The sequence below is a fragment of the Struthio camelus genome, chromosome 13 (genome assembly GCF_040807025.1).
Source record: "Struthio camelus isolate bStrCam1 chromosome 13, bStrCam1.hap1, whole genome shotgun sequence".
NCBI lineage: Eukaryota > Metazoa > Chordata > Aves > Struthioniformes > Struthionidae > Struthio > Struthio camelus.
In genome coordinates this window covers 17,933,440-17,955,502 of record NC_090954.1, presented here as the reverse complement: position 1 = coordinate 17,955,502, position 22,063 = coordinate 17,933,440, and the positions used below count along the sequence as shown (strand labels likewise).

Here is a 22,063-nt window from a genome sequence, read left to right as displayed (position 1 = left end):
CACTGTTTTGAAGTGCCGCTCTCTCTTCTTCCACCATGCTTTTCCGTAACACTAACGAACCAACTTGACTATGACACTCGTGCTGTGCCATACTTCACTCTGCAAACATGCCCCAACCTAGCTCAAGGCTCTGCGATAGCAGCAGAAGAGCCAGTGACTAGGTACTGCTGCTGCATGCTTGATGCTGCTGGGTCTCCACCGTGTCCAGTGGAGTGCTTTTTGCCTGGCTATTCAAAAAATGTGGCACCTCCCCGCTGGCAGAAAGGGCAGACCTGAGGCAGGTATCAGTCAGGGCTGGGAGCAGGCACAGGTGCGTGCCGCTCGCAGCCGTGTGAGCTGCCCTACCGCTGCCAGCACAGCTGACACGGGCCACAGCCACTCTGCAAGACCACAAAGGTCTACCTTTTCCAAAGGCATGATTTTGCCAGCCTGAGTCTGCCTTCCTAAGTGAGCACGCCCCTACTTCCCTTTGGCTAGTCCTACATACTACAGCTAGGACTACAGCTAAGACTACGTAAGTCTCACTGTTATCAACGTGGCATAAGGTATAAACCACGGTAAGGAACACTGGTAGGACGTGGGCTTATTTCCACGCTTTCTTTCATGCAGCCACCGCTGCGGCTGCAGAGCTCGCCCTGCTCTTCTGCACGGGTCTCCCCTCCAGGGCAGTTTCCCTCTGCAGTCAGCCATCAGCTTTTCCTGCAGACTGGGAAACGGCCTTCCGGAGCTGCTGCGCGCGCCTGCTCCTCCCCGGCTCAGCGAGGGAGCGGGCAGCAGGAGACTAGCCAGGTACAAGAAGGGACTTTGACAAAGAGATGGGAAAACTTTGGCAAAGGACTGTTATAAGGCAACGTGCATTCACCGTCTCCACAGAAACTAAGAGATTACTACCCCAAACAGGTACGTATTTTATAAAAGAATAATAAAATATTTCCCAAACTGGCATCTGAAAGAGGAATAATCTCTTGCCTCTCTGTTGTCCATGCCATTATAATCTTTTATTCAACTACAGGAAGCCAAGGAATGCACCTGCGTTTTAAAAGATTTTTCCCTAACATTGAGTTTTGCTCAGAGACCTCTGCCAATAAAGTCTCTCTTCTTCTAGCCCTCCCCAGGGAGTGCAGCACTTTACCATGGGCAGTCTCACTCCGGTCTGCTGGGGAGCCTGGCGCCTGACCGCAAGTACAGGCAGGACCAGCTCGAGGTTCCTACTCTTTTCTTACTTGCATCAAATTCACAACACTGTAAGAACAGTTCTTCTTCAAATTTAACCAACTTGAAAAGCAGCCCAGTACAAATCTCTAAGCACCTGAAAAATTAACTAAGCTTTATAGCTGCAAATGAGGACCAGGCAGCAGCACAAACAATCATTTGCAGACTGCAAATGAATTCATCCAGGTAAGGACAGTCGGTGGAGGCACTCTTGATGGGTAAAGTGATGCATGGTGAAGGTGAAATTACAGTTTAGTCCAGACCATCTTTTGTATCCAAGCTGTTACTGCAAAAATGGAAGGATACCAAAGTATGGTTTGAAAGAGGTCATGCACAGGACACTGCAGAATAGTTTGTAACGGTTCTTGTTCTTGCCACTGATGTTTCCCCAAGGTGAGGACCATGCCACGGAGGATGGTACCAGTGTTTTCTATGCTGGTCCCATCGAGAAGGCCTAGTCTCAAGTGAGACAAAAAGAAGAATTTCTCCTGACGTTTAAAAGGTTATGCCTCCCTTAGGCAGCTTAAAACGTCGGCATCTAGTGGTTGCCTGCAACCAACCTGGCAGGCTGACTGCCTGACAAAATGTATTTTATGAAGGAAAAAAGAAGCTAAAACACAAAAAAAAGGACAGAGGGTTCAGAAAATCATTAATGACTGGAAAATGAATTTTGGACCTATTTTCAGTCATTAGTTCTTCTGTGAACCCTTTCTGGCATTTGTAAAACTGCTGTTGTAGTTTATCTCAACCATTTAGACCAATTATAGACAGCAGGGAGAAGTGTTTATGTAAAAGTTAGCTTGGGGTTCATTATACTTGCATTCTACTAGAAATTTCTAATTACTCTCAGAACTTATTTGGTTGCTTTTTGACTGCATTTCGTAATTGCTAATGCTTATCATATTCATAACACACAATTAGCACATAAAAATGTTACTATATATGGTACATGAAGAACATAACATTACACAAGAAGCACAACACAAAAAGCAAACACAATGAAGCAAACAAACCATATCAAATTATATGGGAAAGAGCTCATGTCTTACCTATGTTTAAACTCTTTATTTCTTTATAGAAGGGGAACAGAAGGAAAAAGAACAAACAGTTAGCTGAAGAATAGATGGTAAAGCAAACATAGTATTTGTTTTATTTTACAAAAGGACACAGGAGAAGAAATCTCTTTTCAGCACTAGCCTTAAGTTGGTTTAGGGATGAAGAACAAGTGGGAGCGTTACATTTGCAAGCTAGTTTCCTAGTATGATACCCCTGCCCTCCCCCCTCATTTTGCAGGACCACTGAAACAGCTTTCACGTGGCAAAATGTGTAGCATGTGGGCTAAGAGGGAGAGAAGTTGGCAGTTTTCTGAATACCGTGGTGGGAATGGGGAAGCATTGGGCTTAGGATGTTGTCTGCCAGTCGGAGGCAACCTCTTCAATCAAAATAGTTTCCAAAAAGCTATTTCTGAACAAATTTCGGCAATGTGGTTCATTTTCCTCTCCCCCAGTGTGTGAAATAATTGCTTAAAGCAAGTCTGGATGCTAGTTGGTAGCATTTTATCTAGAATCTATTTAAGCCAACCAAAGCAATTCTTAAGTTAAAAAATAACTTTTAACTGAGGAGTAAGATACTGTACAATGGGAGAGATGCTGCATTAATTGATGCCTAGTCTTCTGTTTAGAAACGAAGCCAAAAGAAAAGCGTCCTTTGCTTCCCTAGGTGTAAATTAATGCATTCTCCATATTACAATTGTTTCGTTGTTTATGACGTTTCCAGTTAAGAACATACAGCAAATGAAACGGTGAGGTGCATGACTCCTGCGCTGCAGTGCCCAGCGCACAACCCCACGCCTGCAACACCGAAGCTGTGTGTGACCTGCAGCACTCCTGAGTCACAACTCCTACGAGCCTCTCAGGGCAGCTACCTTCATATGGCACAGGGCAAAAGAAATATGCATGCTCGATATCCTGACTTATAAAGTTGCTCAAGATTTATATTGGCTTACGTAAAATCAAGATTATATCCATTGTGAAAGTGATTTATTTGGTTTGCATTACTTACAGAAATACAATTTGCAACTTTATTCAAGCTATTTGATACTAGCTGGACACTGCGCGCTCATTCGTACTTCAGTGGCCCAAATCTTCGCACTCTTACCTGTGTAAGTCATACAGATTTTAAGGTGATTGCTGAATCACAATTATTTTTATGAATGATACTTGCTAGAATGGGCCCTGATTCCCTTTAGAGAAGAGCGCAGAGAGAGATCATTGCAAATCCTAAAAATATGGCTGGCAAGTCACTGGCAGATGTCCAACAGTACTCAAGATACAATAGCTTCATCGTTTGTTGCTAATAGTTCTAACAGAAGCTAAAGAAACTATGCTATGGAAAACTTTCTCTCATAAAAGAAAACAGGAGCAAGATAAAAGCAGAAATAAAAGATGAGCATCTTAATCTTTGGGGATGTGCTTTCCCATTTTCCCCACACATTCTGAAAAGCCCAAGTTCTCCTCCTGCACAGCCTGAAAGGTGCTCAGACTACTGCTGCTGTAAACTTGCAGACAACGTTTTCAAGTAACAGTTGTGCTAGGAAACTTCGTCAGTGACCTGATTTTCAGAAGTGAGATGGCAGTAAAGGCCTTGTATTAAGTATTCTAGTTTAAACATGTTTTTCTTCATTGTAAAACTCTAGTCCTGTTTACTAGAAAGCTAGGCAGAACTGAACAAACTGAAAAAAATCAACACATTCTATAAATTGCAGAGTTATAGAGTATACTGAAATATTATAGCAGGTCACCCAGCCACACCAGCTACCTTCTCCGGCTTACGCTAAGCTGCTAGCAGAAAGCACTGGAGAATCTGTGACCTGTGTTTTGTTTTTTTTTTTTTTTTTTTTAAAAAAACCCTTTGAAAAATGAGCAACCGGTAAAATCTATGTTTTGGATGATATTTTCAAGGCAGCCTGGTGGGACATGAGGTAGGTGTTGGAGAGTGATTTCAGAATAGAATTGGCCTGAGTCTGATCTCTTTGCTCTGATATAAACCAGAATTCACAACAGTGACATCAACAGAATGACACGAATGGGAGAGAGGTGTAAAACAGGCTAGGCCTCCTGCTCTTTTATAGCCGAACCATTTTGCACTTTTCCCCATAGATTAAAAGCTAAAAGTAGAACAGAAGTGGAGGAATTGCTTATTGGTCATATTATTAAAAGAAGACTAATGACCTAAACTCACTCAATCTATTTGGCAGTCACATCCAATTCACAAGAGCACTAATCCTGTTGCCTGAGTGGGCTGCAGAAGCATCAGAAGACAGTGATGCAGGGTCCAGTTTTTCCTCAATTTTCTGCAAATACTCAGCAGTGCAGCAACAATAAGGACTAATTACATGAGTGACTGTTTGAGGCAGTAGCTCTTGCCTTTCCCTGAGGACTGAGCAAGGAGATGGAACAGAAATGGGTGGAATGGTATACTCTGCGCTCATACCTTCCCTGTTAAGTGAACGAATCTTAATGACTTTGGGGGGGGATGGGAAGGGGAGAGATATACTCTTAAAAAGTATTCTGATGATATAAAGTGGCTTTGTATGTCAACCTTAACTGCATTTGCCAACCTACAGAAATAGACTTCCAAGCACGGGAAAGAAGCAGGAAAGTGTCTCTCAAAACCACTGATACAAAAACCTTCCTTCTAACCCCATAAAGCCGTTAAACCTTTGTTTATCACTGTGGCTAACACCTAATGGCAGTCAATTCCATGGTTTTAAAACAAAACTAAATGATGTACAGCACTGAAGGGAGATCATATCAAACGATCACCAACAGGAGAGAAAAATTTGGTTTGCACTTTTTGTATTTTTGTCCTTGTACTTTGTACAAGTTGAGACTCTTCAGTCCTTCTCTATATCCATCGCTCTGATTAGCTACCGACTCTGAGCTATGCATTTCTGTGCCCCATTTCTCCACTGGAATTTAAATAAATTGAAAGTGACAATGTTTTACAAAATTATAAAAAGTAATGGTAAATGCTGATTTAAGCACAGGCTGCAGAAACGAAGTGCTAAGATTAACACCTTACCTCAGCTCCAGTATACTAGTAACGTTCTTGGACGGGAAGATACGCCGAATATAGTTAAAGTCGCCAACAAAGAGACTTCCATCAATTCCCACCGCCAGTGCTACAGGGGCCAAAAGCTTATTTCCTTCCGCAAGACCATTGCAGCTGGGACAGGATATGCTTCTTCGGCGCCCATTCCCCATAATGCTGGTTATCACAGCTGGCTGCTGAGTTAGAAACTGATTCTCTCCGTTGCCTTTGTGCAATATACCTGACAAGGGACCGGAGAGGAAGCGGTTATTACAGTCACATATTACGTGGCACTTCAGGTACCTTTGTCTTGAATGGCTGTTGTGATGGTGTTAAAGGACTACACAGTGCTTGGTTCTTCAACGTTGTAGTGATAAGTTACAGGGCAACAAGAGTGAAACAGGCTTGCAGTGGGGAGAATAAAGGTGTAAGGAGGATTACCTATTAAAAAACCCAATACGCTACCCCAAATCCAAACCTAAAAACATAGTCAAAAAATAGTCAGACATCTCTCTAGCCTGTGGCAACGGATGAGGCTGTCATGTTAATTAACTGGGAAGCAGGGAGGCCAACAACAGAGAGGACCCGTTCCTTACCACCATACTCAGATCCTCTAACTCCAATTTCCTGTGGTAGGTTTTGTTTGGAAGTTCATGCCAACCTTACTCTTCCCTTTCTGCCTCTCAGTCCTTTACAGTTTTTTCAGGACAGAAATGCAGATGGTGGAGAAGAAGATAGTACAGGAAATGGAAATACAGGAGAAAGACTGAACTCGTAGCCTGCTAAGGATCACTGATGGAATGCAAGAGGGGAGATAGCTGGGCGGGAGGATCTTTGTTAGGCTTTACGAAACACCTTTACAATAGCATTTCTCTTTCATAAACACATTTTTTCTAAGAGCAGATCACTGCTCCTGGTAGGGAGGGGATTCTCTGACTGAGTGACCATTTTCAATGTCACCAAAGACTGTAGCGACATTGCAGGAAGCTTTCAGCCTCATGTTCCTTTGCAAATACAGTTGCATGACCTTAAAGTAAAGCGACTGACTCCCTGGTGACAAGTACGGCTGCCAACACGGATGACAACAGTGAATATCATGCATTACACAAACTGGCTATCTCGATACGGTGTTTGACCCACTGCATAGCATTTAAACAGTGTGTTTAAATAGCCTGATCTTGCTAATTCTGGACATTACCTTAGATTTCTCGTGCAACAATATATTCTGAAATTTGTTAACGCAAAGAACAGCAGGGAGGCTGTAGAAAACAGTTAACAGGGATCAAACAAAATACATGCTAAGCATTCAAATACCTTAAAGTTACTAAGATCAAGAACACTCAGCTTAGGCTACTTAAAGACAGAGAGAAGTGAGGAAAAAACAAATAGGTGACAACAGGAAGGGACAGACAAGAATACGTATCTTGTCACAGGCTCATACTCCTTTTTAGCCCTACCTCAGGATTAGAGGAGAAAAGGACAAACAAAAGGCATCAGGTACAGGTGTGGTTAAAATATGAAAAATCGGGAAGGAAGACAGAACAGCACAAAAGGACATGAGATAAAGATTCTGACCTTAAGAAAGTGGTGCTTTGCACTTCTTTTTAGACAAAAAAAGCATGTCGCCATGTCCCATACTTTACAAAGCCAAAGAAATTAAACAAAGAGTGGAGAAATTGCATTTTTCAAAATGGAAATTTAATGTAAATAAAAAGTGTTCACAGATTGACAAAACTAGATATAGCACAGAAAACACAAGGAGTTAACTCACTCACCACTCTTGACATTGAGAACGTGGTGTTTATCCAAAGACCATCCTCCTAGATTTGAAGGATCTAGTTCAAATCCTTGCAGCAGTGCTGTCCTCTTCTCCCACAAAATGAGACTGGGGCAAGTCTCATATTCAAAACCCACAGAAACTGAAAAAATAAAATGGAATCTAATATACTTGATGAACAAACATTGATTAAATGTCCAGGGTACGTTCAAATGGTTCAACATATCAGTTCCCCAGCCTCCTCACGAAGATGCAATGATTATGTTCTTCTCTTTTATTCTACAATATTAAATTCAGATCTTTGACTAGATTCAGATTTGAAATTTCATTCACATGTACTCTGCGGGGATCTGATCACTTTCTCTTTGAATAGCTGGCTTTGGGAAGTGACTGGTTTGGTGAGAGGAAAGTGAGAAATATAATTAAAAAAAGATAATGAAATTCTTCTCTCAGAACAAGATCGAACACTTAATTTGCTGCATATTCACAGCATTTATTTATGACAGTTAATGCATTCATTTTACATATCATATACCAAGGAGCAGTAAAAGCGCTGTGTGTTTTTAAGCACACAAATGCCATAAACATTACTCAGGAAAGTAATATCCTATGCAGTATTTTAAGAAAGAGAAGATACAAAAATACAGAAAAGTAGTATGATTTTTAAAATAAGCGTTTTTTTTCCCAGACTGGCACAGCTCCAAAGCACATTTTTAGCATTGGTGTATCAAATCTTTTCTGATTTTCAAATGAAAACGAAAATGTAAAAATATTGTGATGTGACCACCTTTTCTCCTACTCATTAGAACCAAGATCTATAAATAAGCAAACCAAAAATAGTTATAAAACCACTAGACCGAACAGCACTAGAAAATACTACTTTCACTTTGAATTTCAAATTCTGCAAGAACCAATAATAACAGCACGCGTGAGTTTCCAAAAGCACTGAAGAATGCCAGCCAGGCCAAATATGAGATTCGTTTGTTAACTGAAAGAAAACATACAGATATAGTGATGGACTAAGCTTCACCTAAGTTCCTGTGGCCAGTTTTTCTCATTGGCTGGTCTACCCTTCTAAAGGAACTACCCGTCAGGAGATACGGGCATGTTGGTGGAGTCTGGACCCTCTGAATGTGCTCTTTAACATTTAAAAGAAGCATAATACAAAGATACACTGTGTAAGGAAGACAAGAATTGTTTCATCTATATTTGCTTCTCCACAGAAAATATTTGCAGTTTTCTTACTGTAAGTTTAGAGGGGTTCTTTGGAAAGTTTTGGAGCTTCTATGTGCTGACTTACCTACGGCATCTGACAACCCATAAACCTTCTGACCATACGCGTCTGTTTTGTCCCAGATAAATGTATATGCCAAGTTGGGAGATGCCTGAAACGATTTTTGAAACAGATGCCCTTCCACTGCTACCATCAAATGAACTTTAATTAGGTTCAGTGGCACAAGCGACTGGGTCATGGTGATCTTAAGCAAGGATTTGTATCCAGCAGTACGGGAACTCAGGTAGCTGAGCTTTATGCTAGAGCCAGGGATTTCAATTTCTTCATGAAGAACCTGAATAAGAACAAATAGTTTATGTTAGTGCTCTGAATTATTTCAGAATATTATCTCTTCGCACTTTCTTAGGAACTAATGACTTTTTACCGCTGGGAAACAGTGATACAGTTTAGCTGATTTTCTGGACAAATAATTATTTGGCTGCTGTTATGCTTCTTTTTAAGAGCCTGCAAGTTATGTGCAAGGGGATCACAAGAAGACGCAGTTGCATGAACCTGCAGCTTCCACTAACACTTAGTATAAAGTAAACACTAATAAAAACACTGAATAAAGTAGTGAAAACAATAGTACCAGCATATAACATAAATAACTTCTCATTTATCCTAACTAACATACGAGAAACCAGCTTGTGGTTAGGAGCACACACCGAGCCTTTGCAAAATTCTCTTGAAACACCAAAGCTGTCAACAGAAATACACAAATATACTTGATGCATCGTATGATAATGAGAAGGTGTAAGGTAGTTAAAGAGAAAAGCATCTGGTGACATAAACCTAGGATATCTCCTGCAGACTTCATTAGAAAGGCTGGTATCTGTCAGAACGAACGCATCTCTACAGAAGGATTTGTTATCAAACGACGACTCTCTGGTAAGGGTTTGGGTCAAAAGTAGCATCTGACCACCGGTTTCTCTATCCTTTTCACTCATGCTGTTCTCACCTGGGTTTCTGGTACAATGGGATTGCGGCCAGGGGCGTCACTGAAGAATGTTGAAAGTGGTGACGAAATGATGACTGGATCAGGACGGACAAAGCCACTTAGATCACAGCTGGGAATGGAGTTCTCCTCTGTCTTCATCACAAGTGTATCCATCGCGTAAAAGCTGTTCCACGGCAACCATACTGTCCTTTCTTGACTCATAAATGGGGCCCGTTCAAAGTGCAAAGTTAGGGATGCACCACCGTTTGCGACCAAGTCAAACCTAGAAAAATGTGGGCCTAACGTAAGAGGGGACCAGACTGAGCAGTTCCAGTGACAGCATTCCTGGCTAATGGAATATAATGACAATATGTGTACTTTAAACACCATGCTGCAAATTACCAGTGATGGGAACTGAACCACTTGCAGCTAAACAGCTGACTGAAATCCATCCAAGGGAAGCAGTGATTTGAAGTCACCCAAACCAACCTTGTACCGTGTTTAAAAAAAAACCTGAGTTAAAATAAAAATATTGAAAAAAAAAACCAAACACGTGACACATGGCAGTAAGAGAACAAAAATGAAAAGTTCTGGCGTTTCTGTTCCATGGATATGAGAATTCCTGTCTCCAGGACAACTGATCTTTCATTTTTCAGAGAGATTAAGTACTGACTCCCAAATCCCTACGTTCACAGGGCAATAATGTGGACGTGTGTGTCCATTTGAAATCTGGCCTAAATGAGGAAAATACTTCTAGGTCTGTCTGACAACAGAACTAGGTATCAGTCTTTTCATGTAAATAGTGGCAATGCAAAGAATTATCTAATGATTTTGACATTCTATTCAGCATCTGAATAGACTTCAGTTCATCAGTTACTGTGGTATTAAACCCCTGAAATCAACAACGTTATACTTCAATGATAATAGAGTAATACTCTGGAATAAGTAAAAATGAAATATAGCTCCCTATAGTTCCATTGGTTCATATCAATTATTTCAATTCAATTTTTTTGCCATAGCCAGTAAGCTAGATAAACCATGACACACTGATTTTTGTTTATCTGAATTTGTGTACATTTCAAATCAGATGTTACAAGGGGGAAAAAGCACTTCTTTGCACGGCAGGAAATTGTTTAAATGTATTCAATTAGAATCGTTTGATTATATTCTACCCTGAAGACACTCAAAAGATAGTGGATCTTCAAAAGGAGAGATAGAAGGGAACTTTTAACAAAATATACTCTTCTATAATGATACTTCTTCTTCTTTCCAGCAGTGTTAGCTTGCCTTGCATTTTGAATTAAAATATTTCTGGTCTCAGCTGGATACTACTGTAGTTCACAACTGTTTTCACAGACACAGAGCAATTTATTTGAAGGGAATCTGACTGCTAACATGCTATTATCAGAAGCCAGCCTTTTCATATTTACTTTCAGTTAGTATTCGAAATGCCATGTGAAAAACTACTTTTGTGTTTACTTGATAGCTCCTTGCCTTGGGAGGAACTCACTGCGGGATACCACGTGGTTCCATTAGATCACACCATCTGCTGATCAGCAAAAATTCGCCATATGAAACAGGTACTGAATGGAAAAAGCAAACTTACGTGCCGTCCTGACGAGTGATGGTGAAGCCGTACTTTGGATACTTGACAAATGACACATTGACTCCAACTAGAGGAGTTCCATCTGTAGTCACCACTTGGCCTCTTATAAGAGACACAAGACTGAAAAAGAAAAATACTTAAAGGTATTAAAGTTAGTTATGCAAACAGAGCTACAGGGTTTGTAAACTGAGTAGGGGAACACTTGTGCCTCATTTACTCCAAATCTGATTTACTTCAAAGTTTTTTGGAAAACCACAATATTGCCCATACTCTAATCAAGAAAATGCACCACACCTAGGTAGTGAAGTCTGTATAGAGTGAAGGGGAATTAATGCCTTCACTCAGGCTGGGATTCAAACACGCTTGCTTAACTAGGATTTGCAGAATAGAAACAGGAATAAAAATAAGAGTAGGAATAGAAAGCTACTTTACGTTCAGAATTGTGAAAGGGTTTCAAAAGCCTCCCAAATGCTTGAGGAGCCCCGAAATCTCACTGAAATGACCACTGGGCACTTCTGAAAAAATTCACTGGCTGCAAGACCATGTCTGTGCATGCCCAATACTCTTAAAAATATGGTGTAACACCACTAATTTCACTGGAACAACTCATTATTCAGTTTCTGGTAAAATTACTAAAACTGTAATCTGCTTTTTTGACAACTGTTCCTCCATTAGTGGATATTCTTCCAATTTTTGAATTCAGACACGCAGCATGACTTCAAGATGAACGTGATACACAGAGGTGATCTATTCTTTCTGAGTCCTAAGAACAGAGTAGGTCAAGAATTTTCTGACAGAAAGTAATGTTTTACGGGAAAACACAAACGCAAATGTCAGTGGCTATCAGTCGTTCTGAGGAAGGTCTCTACGCTTGATTTTTTTCTGACTAACTTTCTAAGGTCTTAATTTCATTTTTAAAATCTCAAATTGAAAATTATCTAGTGTTAACGCTGCAAAGCCTGATACTTTGGATATTTTTTTCTCTGAAGCAACTTTTTCTCACCCACTATACTCCTCTCTCAAAGTCAACTTCTGTAACGAGCCTCCAATGGCATGCACACCTGTGCATTTGGGGTGTGTGTGTGTGTGTGTGTGTGTGTGTGTGTGTGTGGGGAGGGGGTGTCTACCTGTGGTTTACACAACTAATTTTCCAAATTACAGTTCATGTACCTTCATCTCAGGGAGTGACTGGTATTTGTATCAGTCTGCATTTAGCTCTGATTTTGTCATCAAAAATCTTTTCCCTTTATCAACTGGAGGAAGGATTTGATTCAAAGCCAGCTTTAGGCACAGGTAAAACAAAGAGGTTCCTCAGGAAACAGACTATGTACTTTGCTTGGACTGAAGCAGATGAGGACTGCTTATTCCTCTAAGCTCTGAGACTAAGGTCTCAGTCCCTGAGAGTGGGGTTCATGTCCCTGTGATGTCAACGAATGTGAGAGTCACCTCGACTCTGGTTGTAGGCAATTAGGAGAAACAGGCACGTCCAGGGTATGATCACCGCAGCTTAAGACAGACATCAGATGCACCGTGTTCTGGAAGCACCTGCCTCTTCCACCAGCCATTAATGGAGCTTTGGAAACGAACTCAGAGGCAGACTTTTACCGTGCAGACACCTACACCTGGGGGACGAATCCCCCCCTCAGCTGGTGCAGGAATGCCTGCAAGTCATTATACTCATCTAGACATTGGGAGCGATAACCACCTGCTTTGGTAAAATACTTTAAGACCTAGGAATTAAAGTTTTGGGTCATATTGACATAACTGAACATTATCAGAAGATAGTGGAATACAGATACGGGGAATACACTCATTTGCATTCTGAGTGGCTTAATGAGGCAAGAGTTAAAACAGTGGCTAGCGTACAATATGCAAGAGGGAAGTGGCTGCTCCTCTTTTCTCAAGGAAATACGCCCACTGTAACAGATGTAGAGCAGCATGCACCAGCCTGTAGACAACGCACGCTTTTTATGCTACAGACTGTGTTCCTTTTTTGGACAAATTATTCAGCCTGATGAGTTAGTAAGCTTCTCTCTTGTCTTGTTTTCTTCTTCATGCAACATTAAGAAAAGTGCAAGAGTTTTCCTTGTTTATTTTTGTAGAGCTGATGAGAAAATTTTCGTAACAAATTTAGATGAAAACAGAACAGTTTTCTTCCATTTTTCCAGGAAACTCCAAGTATTTCTGCATAGAGTATTTCATAGAATAGAATAAAACCAATATAATGTGAAACAGGATTCAGTGGGGCTTTTAGTGGTAGAATATAGAAATAATTTGAATATTTGAGCATCACAGGGATGAATGCAATACGGCCCTGTTTGGCACATACTGAAATATTATGATCCTCATTTTTCAGACAAATATTTACTGATTTGCTCTATGTCACCCAGTAAGCCTATAATGAAATCCTGACCGAAAAGTGGGTTTCCTGTAATGAAGTCTAATCTTTTGGGCATTACCCCAAATGGAGTTCATTCTTCAATTTTAACTTGGGCAATATGAATATAATCAACAAATTCATCAATTTCTTAGCATCTTCCCATGCAAACACATTTAAATAATACTGTCAAATAGGGATACCAGTCTTTCTGTAAGGGTACAACAGCATCACATATGAATTAATGATGTGCTGGCGTTTAGATTGCGTATTAATATATAATTAATAACCAAATGCAGAACAGACATGAAGAAAGAAAACAAATCAAAAAGAAAACCAAAACCTAGTCAGATCTGCTGCTATTGTAAGGTACCAAGTAAAAAAGTTTCATATAAGGAAAAATAATAACCCCCCCTAAATCAATGTATCTTTAAAATAATTAGAAATATCTATTTCATTATTGAAACTTGTGGTTTCGGCACTGTATAAAATGCAATCTCTTTCTAATAGGAAACTAGTACACGTTTTCCCTCCTTGCAGATCACAGTCTTCATAACATAAAAACCTCAGCAGTTGCTTCTCAGCAGAAGGAACCTTGTTCTAGATGTTGCCAGCATGATAAAATGTGAATAAAATCCAGTTTTACAAAATAAAGACAAGATTATAAATTGCAACAGACCGCTCCCTTCAGTGGGATGGACCCCTGCAACGGAAACACACGAAACTCCTGAAAGTAGCATCTCACGTTAAAACACGAATAAAATCTCTGGGAGAATTTTTCTCATGCAATACAACTGCACAGATGCAACGTCATAATTTATAGCTGCTACCTGCTGTTGAAGGGATTTTCTCCTGGAATTATGTGAGTGCTGTCCTTCCCCACTAAGAACTTGATGCGATCATAGAATGACTTCACAGCTGGTGAACCAGAATGGCTCTGCTGTATGATGTCAAGAGGATCACGTGAGCCCCGGCACAGCAGGCTGTTTTGACAAGTAGACTGGAGGCAGCAATCTGGGTCTAGGCAGTCAACCAAACCATCTGAAAGGGTAAGAACCAGCAAGATTCAGCCAGCTGCACAGCGCTATCAAGTAATAATATTTAATGAATATCTTAAGGCACTAGAGAAAAATAACATTAATGACTATTCTTCATAACATCTCTATGCCATAGAACTAGTAAATGAGCCAACAATACAAGGAGAATGAGACTCCTTCCTCCAGCGCGTTGGTCAAACATCCTTTATGTTACAACTTACTTACATCAGTGTTAGATGTGAACCAAACCCAACGAAATCTGTTAAGAGTTGAAATAAGGAAGAAGGACTAGAGAAAGGAGTACAGGATCTGGGGGGGATCTTTTCAGCTCTTTCTTTTGCAAAGTTTTTACCTTTGCTTGCTGTGTTTTACAGTCTTAGGAGCAATGCAATTTAATTTCATTTGTTCCTTTTCGGGAGATTAGGGAAGGGGATAGCGCTCACAGAGTCAGTTGACATTATCTAATCAAAATTACGTTGCACTCATTTTACCAGTTCACAGAGAAGTAATGATGCAACTCTCACCTCCCTGAAAAAATGTGAATCATAACTCAATCGCATGCTCGCATAAGGAAGGATCAGGCACAAAGCTGGTGGGTTCAGCCATCATATTACATATTAGGTCATCCATCGAGAATATTTTCTAAGTCTTTTTAAAAGAAGTTAGAATCTAAACACCAGAAATTAAAATGGAATCCTCCCTCAGGTGAGTGCTCTGTATTAGTTAGGTAAATCACAACTGACTACCTCTAACACATTCTGTAGCAACTTTTAGCGTCATCTTTTCCTCGAGTATCATCATTTAATTGAAATGTGGACTCTTACTGAGATTCTCCTCTAATTTAGAAACTAATAACCATTTACTTTAACATATTACTATCTCTAACAAATTAGAAATAATGTATCTACCCTCATGAAATCACAAAAATCAGGCATTCAGTATGCAATACACTTACGTCTGCAAACTTTCAGAGATCTCCTAAGGCATATGAATCTGTGTTGCTGAATATAGATGCGTCCTAGACACATACCAGGTATCATATAGAAGAACATTTCTCCTGGCAGGTTGTGTCAGGCACCATTTGTTTCTTAGAGTAAAATCATGACGTACGCTTTTCAAGCCCATTTTCAAATACAAAACTGACTGTTACTACCATACACAGTGATAAAAAAACCTCTTAAAAACCTTTCTCATTCTGCAACTAGCCTTGTATTTCCAAACGATTGTGCATGAAACAACCGTTTTTGATTAAAAAATGAAACTGCTGAGGTGTGCTAACAATGCTTCATTCAGCTCCCTAAAGAAACAAAAGTCAGACAAACTCTCTCGCTGTTAGAGCTATACATTTCTTGAGGGTCAGCGGCCTACTCACATTAGGAGCTCCATTCATCTTGAAATCCTTTCTAACCTGGTGGTGGGAATTTTTTTTTGCTGCAGCCCATTTTCCACCCACTTTATATAATCAGTGTGAGGATACCGTTGCCTTCAGATTATAACTAAAGACAGTTTTCCTATTACACCCTGCGAACTTTTTCCTCACCATCCTTCTCGTTCTCAGTTTGTGACACCTCCACAGCCATGAACTTAAAATTGCCCGCCATTCAGTCTGCTCAGTTCTTTTATTCGGACGATTGTCAGTCAAGAGCATCCTATCAACACATTAGAAATAGAAGCAGCAAAACAAAGGATATAAATTACTCCCTTTGACAAATTTACATTTACCTGTTTAAGGCGCAGCACATTTTTGCTGTGCCTGTTATTACAGGTGAACATATGTTACGTCTGTAATGACCTCATCATGCAGCAGCTTATGGGCTGCGGTGATCGAACACTTTTACCGACACCATGAACTTTAAATTGGTATATCAATCTCCCAGTGTCCTGTCAGTCATGAGAACCGCATCTTTATGCTAGCAAGCCCCCTTGGATACAGTGTGACATTGCAATCTTCAGTAAATTACCCTGTCGGCGCCAATCTGCCAGTTATCTCACAAACAATCATGCAGGCAATCAAACCGCTCTGAATTGCCAGTTCAGCCCGGGGAGGCTAGAAACGTCTCCAGTCAACCCCAGTGACAAACCTGGGCATGATGCTTTGCATGTCGGACCGATTTTACACATGCACGTGAATTCAAACTCACACACTTTCACAGGCTTAGAAGAGTACTTAGAAAAGGCAGGCATATTCAGTAATATAAATATACATATAAATTACTTGTTTGGGACATCATTATTCATTCAATGTATTCCAATTTATGCTTTCTCACAGTGAGTCCTGGAATAAAAGCTTTAACATCCCCCTTGCCCCAAAAAACTTCCAGTGATGGTCCCATTAGACGGTCATAGAAAGTATGTATGCTTTCTCTCGATAATTTAAAAGGTATGAAACGCTACTAAAGATCCACAGAGTTAATGTTAACACGTAACTCTCATCATATGAAATTCCTTAGCTTCCTTATGCTAATTCAGACTGGGAAGTACCCACACATATGAAAGCAAGAACATTTCACTTAAGAAATATTTTAAGTCTATGAAAGTTTGATCAGCATTAGAAATATCTTCAAGCCCAGAGTTATAAAACAACTTTATCTAGGAGGTGTAAATATATTTCACAGGAGAAGAAAAAAGAAACGGTAAAAAACCAAATACTGGGATGGGAAAGTTTCTCATGATACGCAAATGGGGCTTAATTCACCTTTCTCACTGATCTGGAGTCAACAGAATCACATTAACTAAAAGCAATAGAACTAAGTGATCTAATTTTCAAGTAACGTTTTGGTAACGTTTAACATATTATACAGTATTCTCTACGTCAAAAAGCTGACTAAGGTAGAGGGAACGCATTAACATTTAACATAAACAAAAATTATAAAAAACCTGCAAAGTGAAGAAATAAAAATAACTATAATTGTCCGTACTTCGCTGTCATATGAACCTGGAGAGCTTCACTAAAAATAAAATAGGTTTGGTTATGGAGAATACTCCAAAGACAAAGGTTATACATATGGCTGTGTTCCCTTGCACTGATTTATTCCCAAATGGCAGGATGGCTCTGCTCGGATTAGGAACTCAGGGCATTTTTACCTTATGCCGACTAGTTGATCCATGTGGTTGCAGTGGCAGAATGAAGGTGGAAAACGGTCGAGCCCATGCAGCCAGAATCGGCTGCCAAGATTTTTGGTGTCGAGGCTCCTATACCACCGCTCTGTTTGCAGGCATAGCTGCTGTGCTGCTTACTCTTTACCGCGGTGCTCAGAAATACTCTGCGTTTGAAAGAATACTTATTGACTATGGTCAGGATATTTTTTTTCTTGGTCACGTTTGCCACAATTTCTTATCCAGATCCGCTATATATGAAGTGAGGTAAATTGTTACATAATCATTTAGTTGCATTAGACTTTGTTGGTTAAAACAAGGGCTAGAAAAAAAAAAAAAAAGGACCTCCTGTAAGAGACAACCCCGCCAAAAGCGTGACATTTAATTTGAATTCAGTACCTTGTTTTTAATACGTATTTCAGAAGTTGTCATCTTCCAGATTCCCTCAGGCATACTGAATTATTTGTATTGTTAATTCAATGACAGAAACGTCACGTTAGCCTCAGCAAGATGCAGCCGCTTTTCACAGCACGCATCTGAGTTTGAAGCGGCCAGTTAGCAGCACTCTGAAACGCTGTACGCTGAAGAGAAGAGGCTGTACAGGCTGTTACGACTGTGCTGAACCTCTTCCAGCGATCTCAGACCAAAAGAAGTCCTGACTTGGCTTTAACTGAGAAGAAAGATACAGGAAACTTTGATCTGATCTAAACAGGCAGCACGAGATTAGCTCATTGCTGTTCTTGGTTCTTCTGAATTCCCACATCTTTTCAGAAACAAATCAAGCGACGTTGTATTCCTCTTGAAGACTTCACTTCTGCTAATGGATACACACATCTCTTGACCTTCTGTGAATTGAAGCATAAACTTTTTTGCAGACCTAACAGTTCAGCAAAAGGCAAAATTCTGAAGTATCACACATAAGTAAAATAATCTACTTGTGCATGCCATATTTTAAGATGGCTTTATTATCGCCTTCCTCTTGAACATCATTTCAAGGCCGAAATAGCACGCAGTAGAAATAGTGATATATTTTACTGCTAACGTATTTAGCACCTCTCACTGTCAAGTTTTCCTTCACCACTGAATACATTCCTGATTACAAGTGGTGAAGTATGATGTCTTTCAAGAGCTGCCTTTTCACAACTGTCCGTCGCTGAAGGCAGAGCTGCAGAGCAGCGCCCGGGCAGGCAGGCCTCGAGGAGCCCCTGCCACTTCCGCAGCGGTTCGCCTCCTGCAGCCCCTCCTGCAGCGCGGCGCCGTGCAGCCCTCGCGTGAGCGCAGCCCCAGGCAGGGAAGCGTGTCAGGTGCCAGTGCCACGCCGAGGAAGGAAAAAGGGAACTTCTCAACCTCCTTTCCCTTCTAAATCCAAACCTAAATGTGAGGCAAGCTAGAAAAGCGAAGAACATAGATGACAGCGTCTTTTTCTCAATATCCTCTCTCCTTCTGTTGGGCTGCCATTCGCTGGAGTAGCTTCTCACGCAAACTAAAATCTTACAGACCTGTACTGATTTCTGGATTCTAAGGTAGAAGCTTTTTTCCGATCTATGCCTAATGACGCATCTGCACTCCTTCAATGTAAATCTTGCTGTGATTTTCCATTCGTGTTCAAGTGCTTGGACTCCAGCACTGTGCTACACCTTTCATTGGAAAATCGAAACCTAGGCTTCTGGGTTTTTTTCAACTCCTATGAGTAAACTATCTGTAGCTTCCACTCTTCACATCATACTTGCAGGTTTTGTTTCAGGTTCAAGTCAAGATGTACATGAGAATAACTCAGCCTGTACGATCTGAAATCCACCTACTTGAGAAACTGCTTTCTACACCCAGCTGGGAACAACTTTGTTTTCAAAACAAAGCTTCTTAGCACAGGCTCAGTAGAGGGCATCCTTACACTTCACTAGCTTCAGGAGCCGGTGACTTTCTGAGTGTAATTCGTGGAAAAAAAAAATTTTCAATAAACATTTCAGACCGATGATTAAATTGGAGGGGGGAAAAGCAGCAGCTACTATGAGCCCTCAGGGCAAAAGGGCCTTTGATCACTCTAAGGGCAAATTAGTTAATTTATCATGTTCCGATTTTAATTATGTGTAGTATTAATATACCCAAGGTGAACAGAATTAGAGGTGCTCCATCAGACTATCAGAAGAGTAGGCCTTCCCTCGGCCAACACAGAAAGATTTTAACTGAGCTCTAAAACCACATGCAGAACCGTTTCCACAGGTAGACCGTTCTACAGCCCAGTAAACTGTACTACCGGGAAGCTTTATCTTGTAACCAGTCCAAATTTTTACTTTCATAGCTTACTCCAATTACTGTTAGTTATATTGCCACGCATCAGGCAAAGTAATTCCTCACAAGCTGCTGGTGTCAACAAGAAAGGAAACACTTCTGGTCTCATTGCAGCCCTCTTCCTCAACTGGCTTAGCCAAGCTGGAAAGCCTCTCTATAAATTATCAGGACATCCATTAGAACACTGACTTTCATAATGAACTGTGAGCACAACTGAATGTTTTCAGAACCATTAACCTAAAACAAGGCTGTGTTTTTGCGTTTTAGGAAAAGCTGGATCGTAAATCCCAAACTGCGGCAAGGCAAGGTAGAATGAACCGGGGCTTCCGTAAGCAAAGCGTGTCTCTGAATGCCAGAGAAAGTCCCTCCTCAGGACTTTCAGTACCCTGGAATATCACAGCAGTGGAGCAACATGCTACCCACCCTTCCCTTGTCCGCTCAGAGGACTCCAGCGCTGCCCAGAGCTCGTGCAGTTGGGAAAAACATCATCTGTTAAGAGCGCCAGCTAGAAGAAACTACTGCAATTTCATCTCTGATCCAGCTCCGTACTGAGCTCTCGGTAGTCTTTCTGAACCTGTGAAAGTGGTAGATTATTGATTCTCCAGCTTCAAACCATACATCACTTAGAGATGACCCAGTGGGCTCCAAGCTAAAAGCAATCTTAAAAAAACGTTCACTCGATTCCACTGTGCACATGGATACCTATGCAGCAGCTGGTCGCTTTTTAAAACGTGGAATAAGCAGGCACTGAATTTCTTGCTTTCCCTTCTCCATGAATTATAAGAGCACATTACTGTAGTAAGGTATCCCATGCGGACAATGTGAGAATAAGCTGGTTAATGTCGGTAAAGACAATTAGAGGCTAACATGAAATTTTAACAAAATCGCATATAAGCACTCAGTAGCTCTTGTCAAACTTACCTAATGTCTAGTTTTGATATAGATTCTATACTTGAGTTTATATAGCTCACTTTGCCCCCCCCCCAGTAGGTTTCAACCACTTATTACATTAAATGTTCTAAAGGTGACTATTGTACAGGCTCTGGGAAGGCTTTCTGCACCAAGGGTATTCTGGGTATTTATACTGAGAACTTCATAAAATCTTTTGTCTGCGCTGAATTAGAGACCCCTGCTGAGGCAATGCTTGTTGAGGCAAGCTAAATTACATGATTTGCTTTTGTGCTGTGAAATACTTGTATTATCTTAAATGTCACGAGCCTGATGCAGTATCAAGTCACAGGATTTGTAATTCTCTAAAAGCAATTTTTTTCTAAATGCTTATTACAGGAAGACACTTCTTTTCTATTTTCTTTCTGTCTAATTTCAGAGATGAGTTTTTCTAAGACAACTCAAATAAACAGCCTTTCCATCAGTCAAGTGCACTGTCCTGACAGTGAACTTGTCTAGAAAGGTATTTTGCTCTTGAATTGAAGAGAATTCATACTGGAGCAGATAGCTGACTTTCTCTCGTTCATTATCTTTAATATATTGTGCCCAACAGAATTATCACCCACTGGTTTTTTTTTGCTGCATTACAGCTATACAGTAGCAAACTGAGAGACAAATTTACCTTCCGAGATATGCACAACCCTCTCTGCAAAGCCAAATGGAAATAACTTAAAATATATTTTTAAAAAGAGGAACTTTGCACTTTGCATAACAAATAAGGAACTGCTCCTTCTGTTTAATTTAGAGTTTTACATTGCACCAACCATTAGAGGTTGCTTCTTTCCCTCCCCGACCCTGCTTTAGTTCAGATAATTACATTTGGGGGAGAAATGTGATCTGTGAAGTGATATAAGCAATGAGAGAATTTCAGCTTTTTTTTTTTTTTTTTTTTTTAAACCTGCCTGCACCTATTCTCTCCATCCGGATCAATCTGCTGTTCTCTGTTTTGTTTTCTCTGAGATTACGCCATTTAGCTGCCTTGCCAATAAATTATAAACATGAGCAGAATAAATATGAGAGGATGAAAGGTGGGAGTGTGGCACAGAAGGGAGAACAGAGCAAAAACGTTTACAGCTGCAGTACAGTGCAATGCACTGTGCACAACCCTGCCCACCTGATCCCAGCCGACTCTCCCCGCCGGAGCATTTCAGCTGAGCCTAGCCGGGCCAGCTGCAGCCCTTCCCTGGAGCTCCGTCAACGCGTAACAAGGCCACCTCTTCGGGTGACCCCGAAAAAGAAGCCAATCTGTACAGCTTTTTTTCCCTCATAGAAGACAGGCGCAATCTGACTTGGGGGGAGAACAGTTCTGGTGGGCTCAGTCACACAAGGCAGCGTCAGACCCTATCTTCTGAAGCACAGAGGAAAACCAGAGGAAGGAGTGATGTATAAAGAGGGCAAGGACAGTTAACTGAAAAAAGA

The 22,063-nt window shown here is 40.7% G+C and overlaps 1 protein-coding gene across 4 annotated transcripts in view; it reads right to left on the bottom strand.

The window, feature by feature from the left end:
* The window catches only part of TENM2 (teneurin transmembrane protein 2), a 692,618-nt gene that overhangs the window by 28,018 nt on the left and 642,537 nt on the right, over positions 1-22,063 (bottom strand). For all 4 annotated transcript variants that reach the window (XM_068959701.1, XM_068959700.1, XM_068959703.1 and 1 more), the window contains 7 exons: positions 14,105-14,315; positions 10,898-11,017; positions 9,313-9,574; positions 8,382-8,649; positions 7,080-7,223; positions 5,296-5,545; positions 2,262-2,282 (listed from right to left, as the gene is read on the bottom strand). In XM_068959701.1, coding sequence (XP_068815802.1) covers positions 2,262-2,282; positions 5,296-5,545; positions 7,080-7,223; positions 8,382-8,649; positions 9,313-9,574; positions 10,898-11,017; positions 14,105-14,315 — 1,276 coding nt within the window. The remainder of the gene's footprint in view (positions 1-2,261; positions 2,283-5,295; positions 5,546-7,079; positions 7,224-8,381; positions 8,650-9,312; positions 9,575-10,897; positions 11,018-14,104; positions 14,316-22,063) is intronic.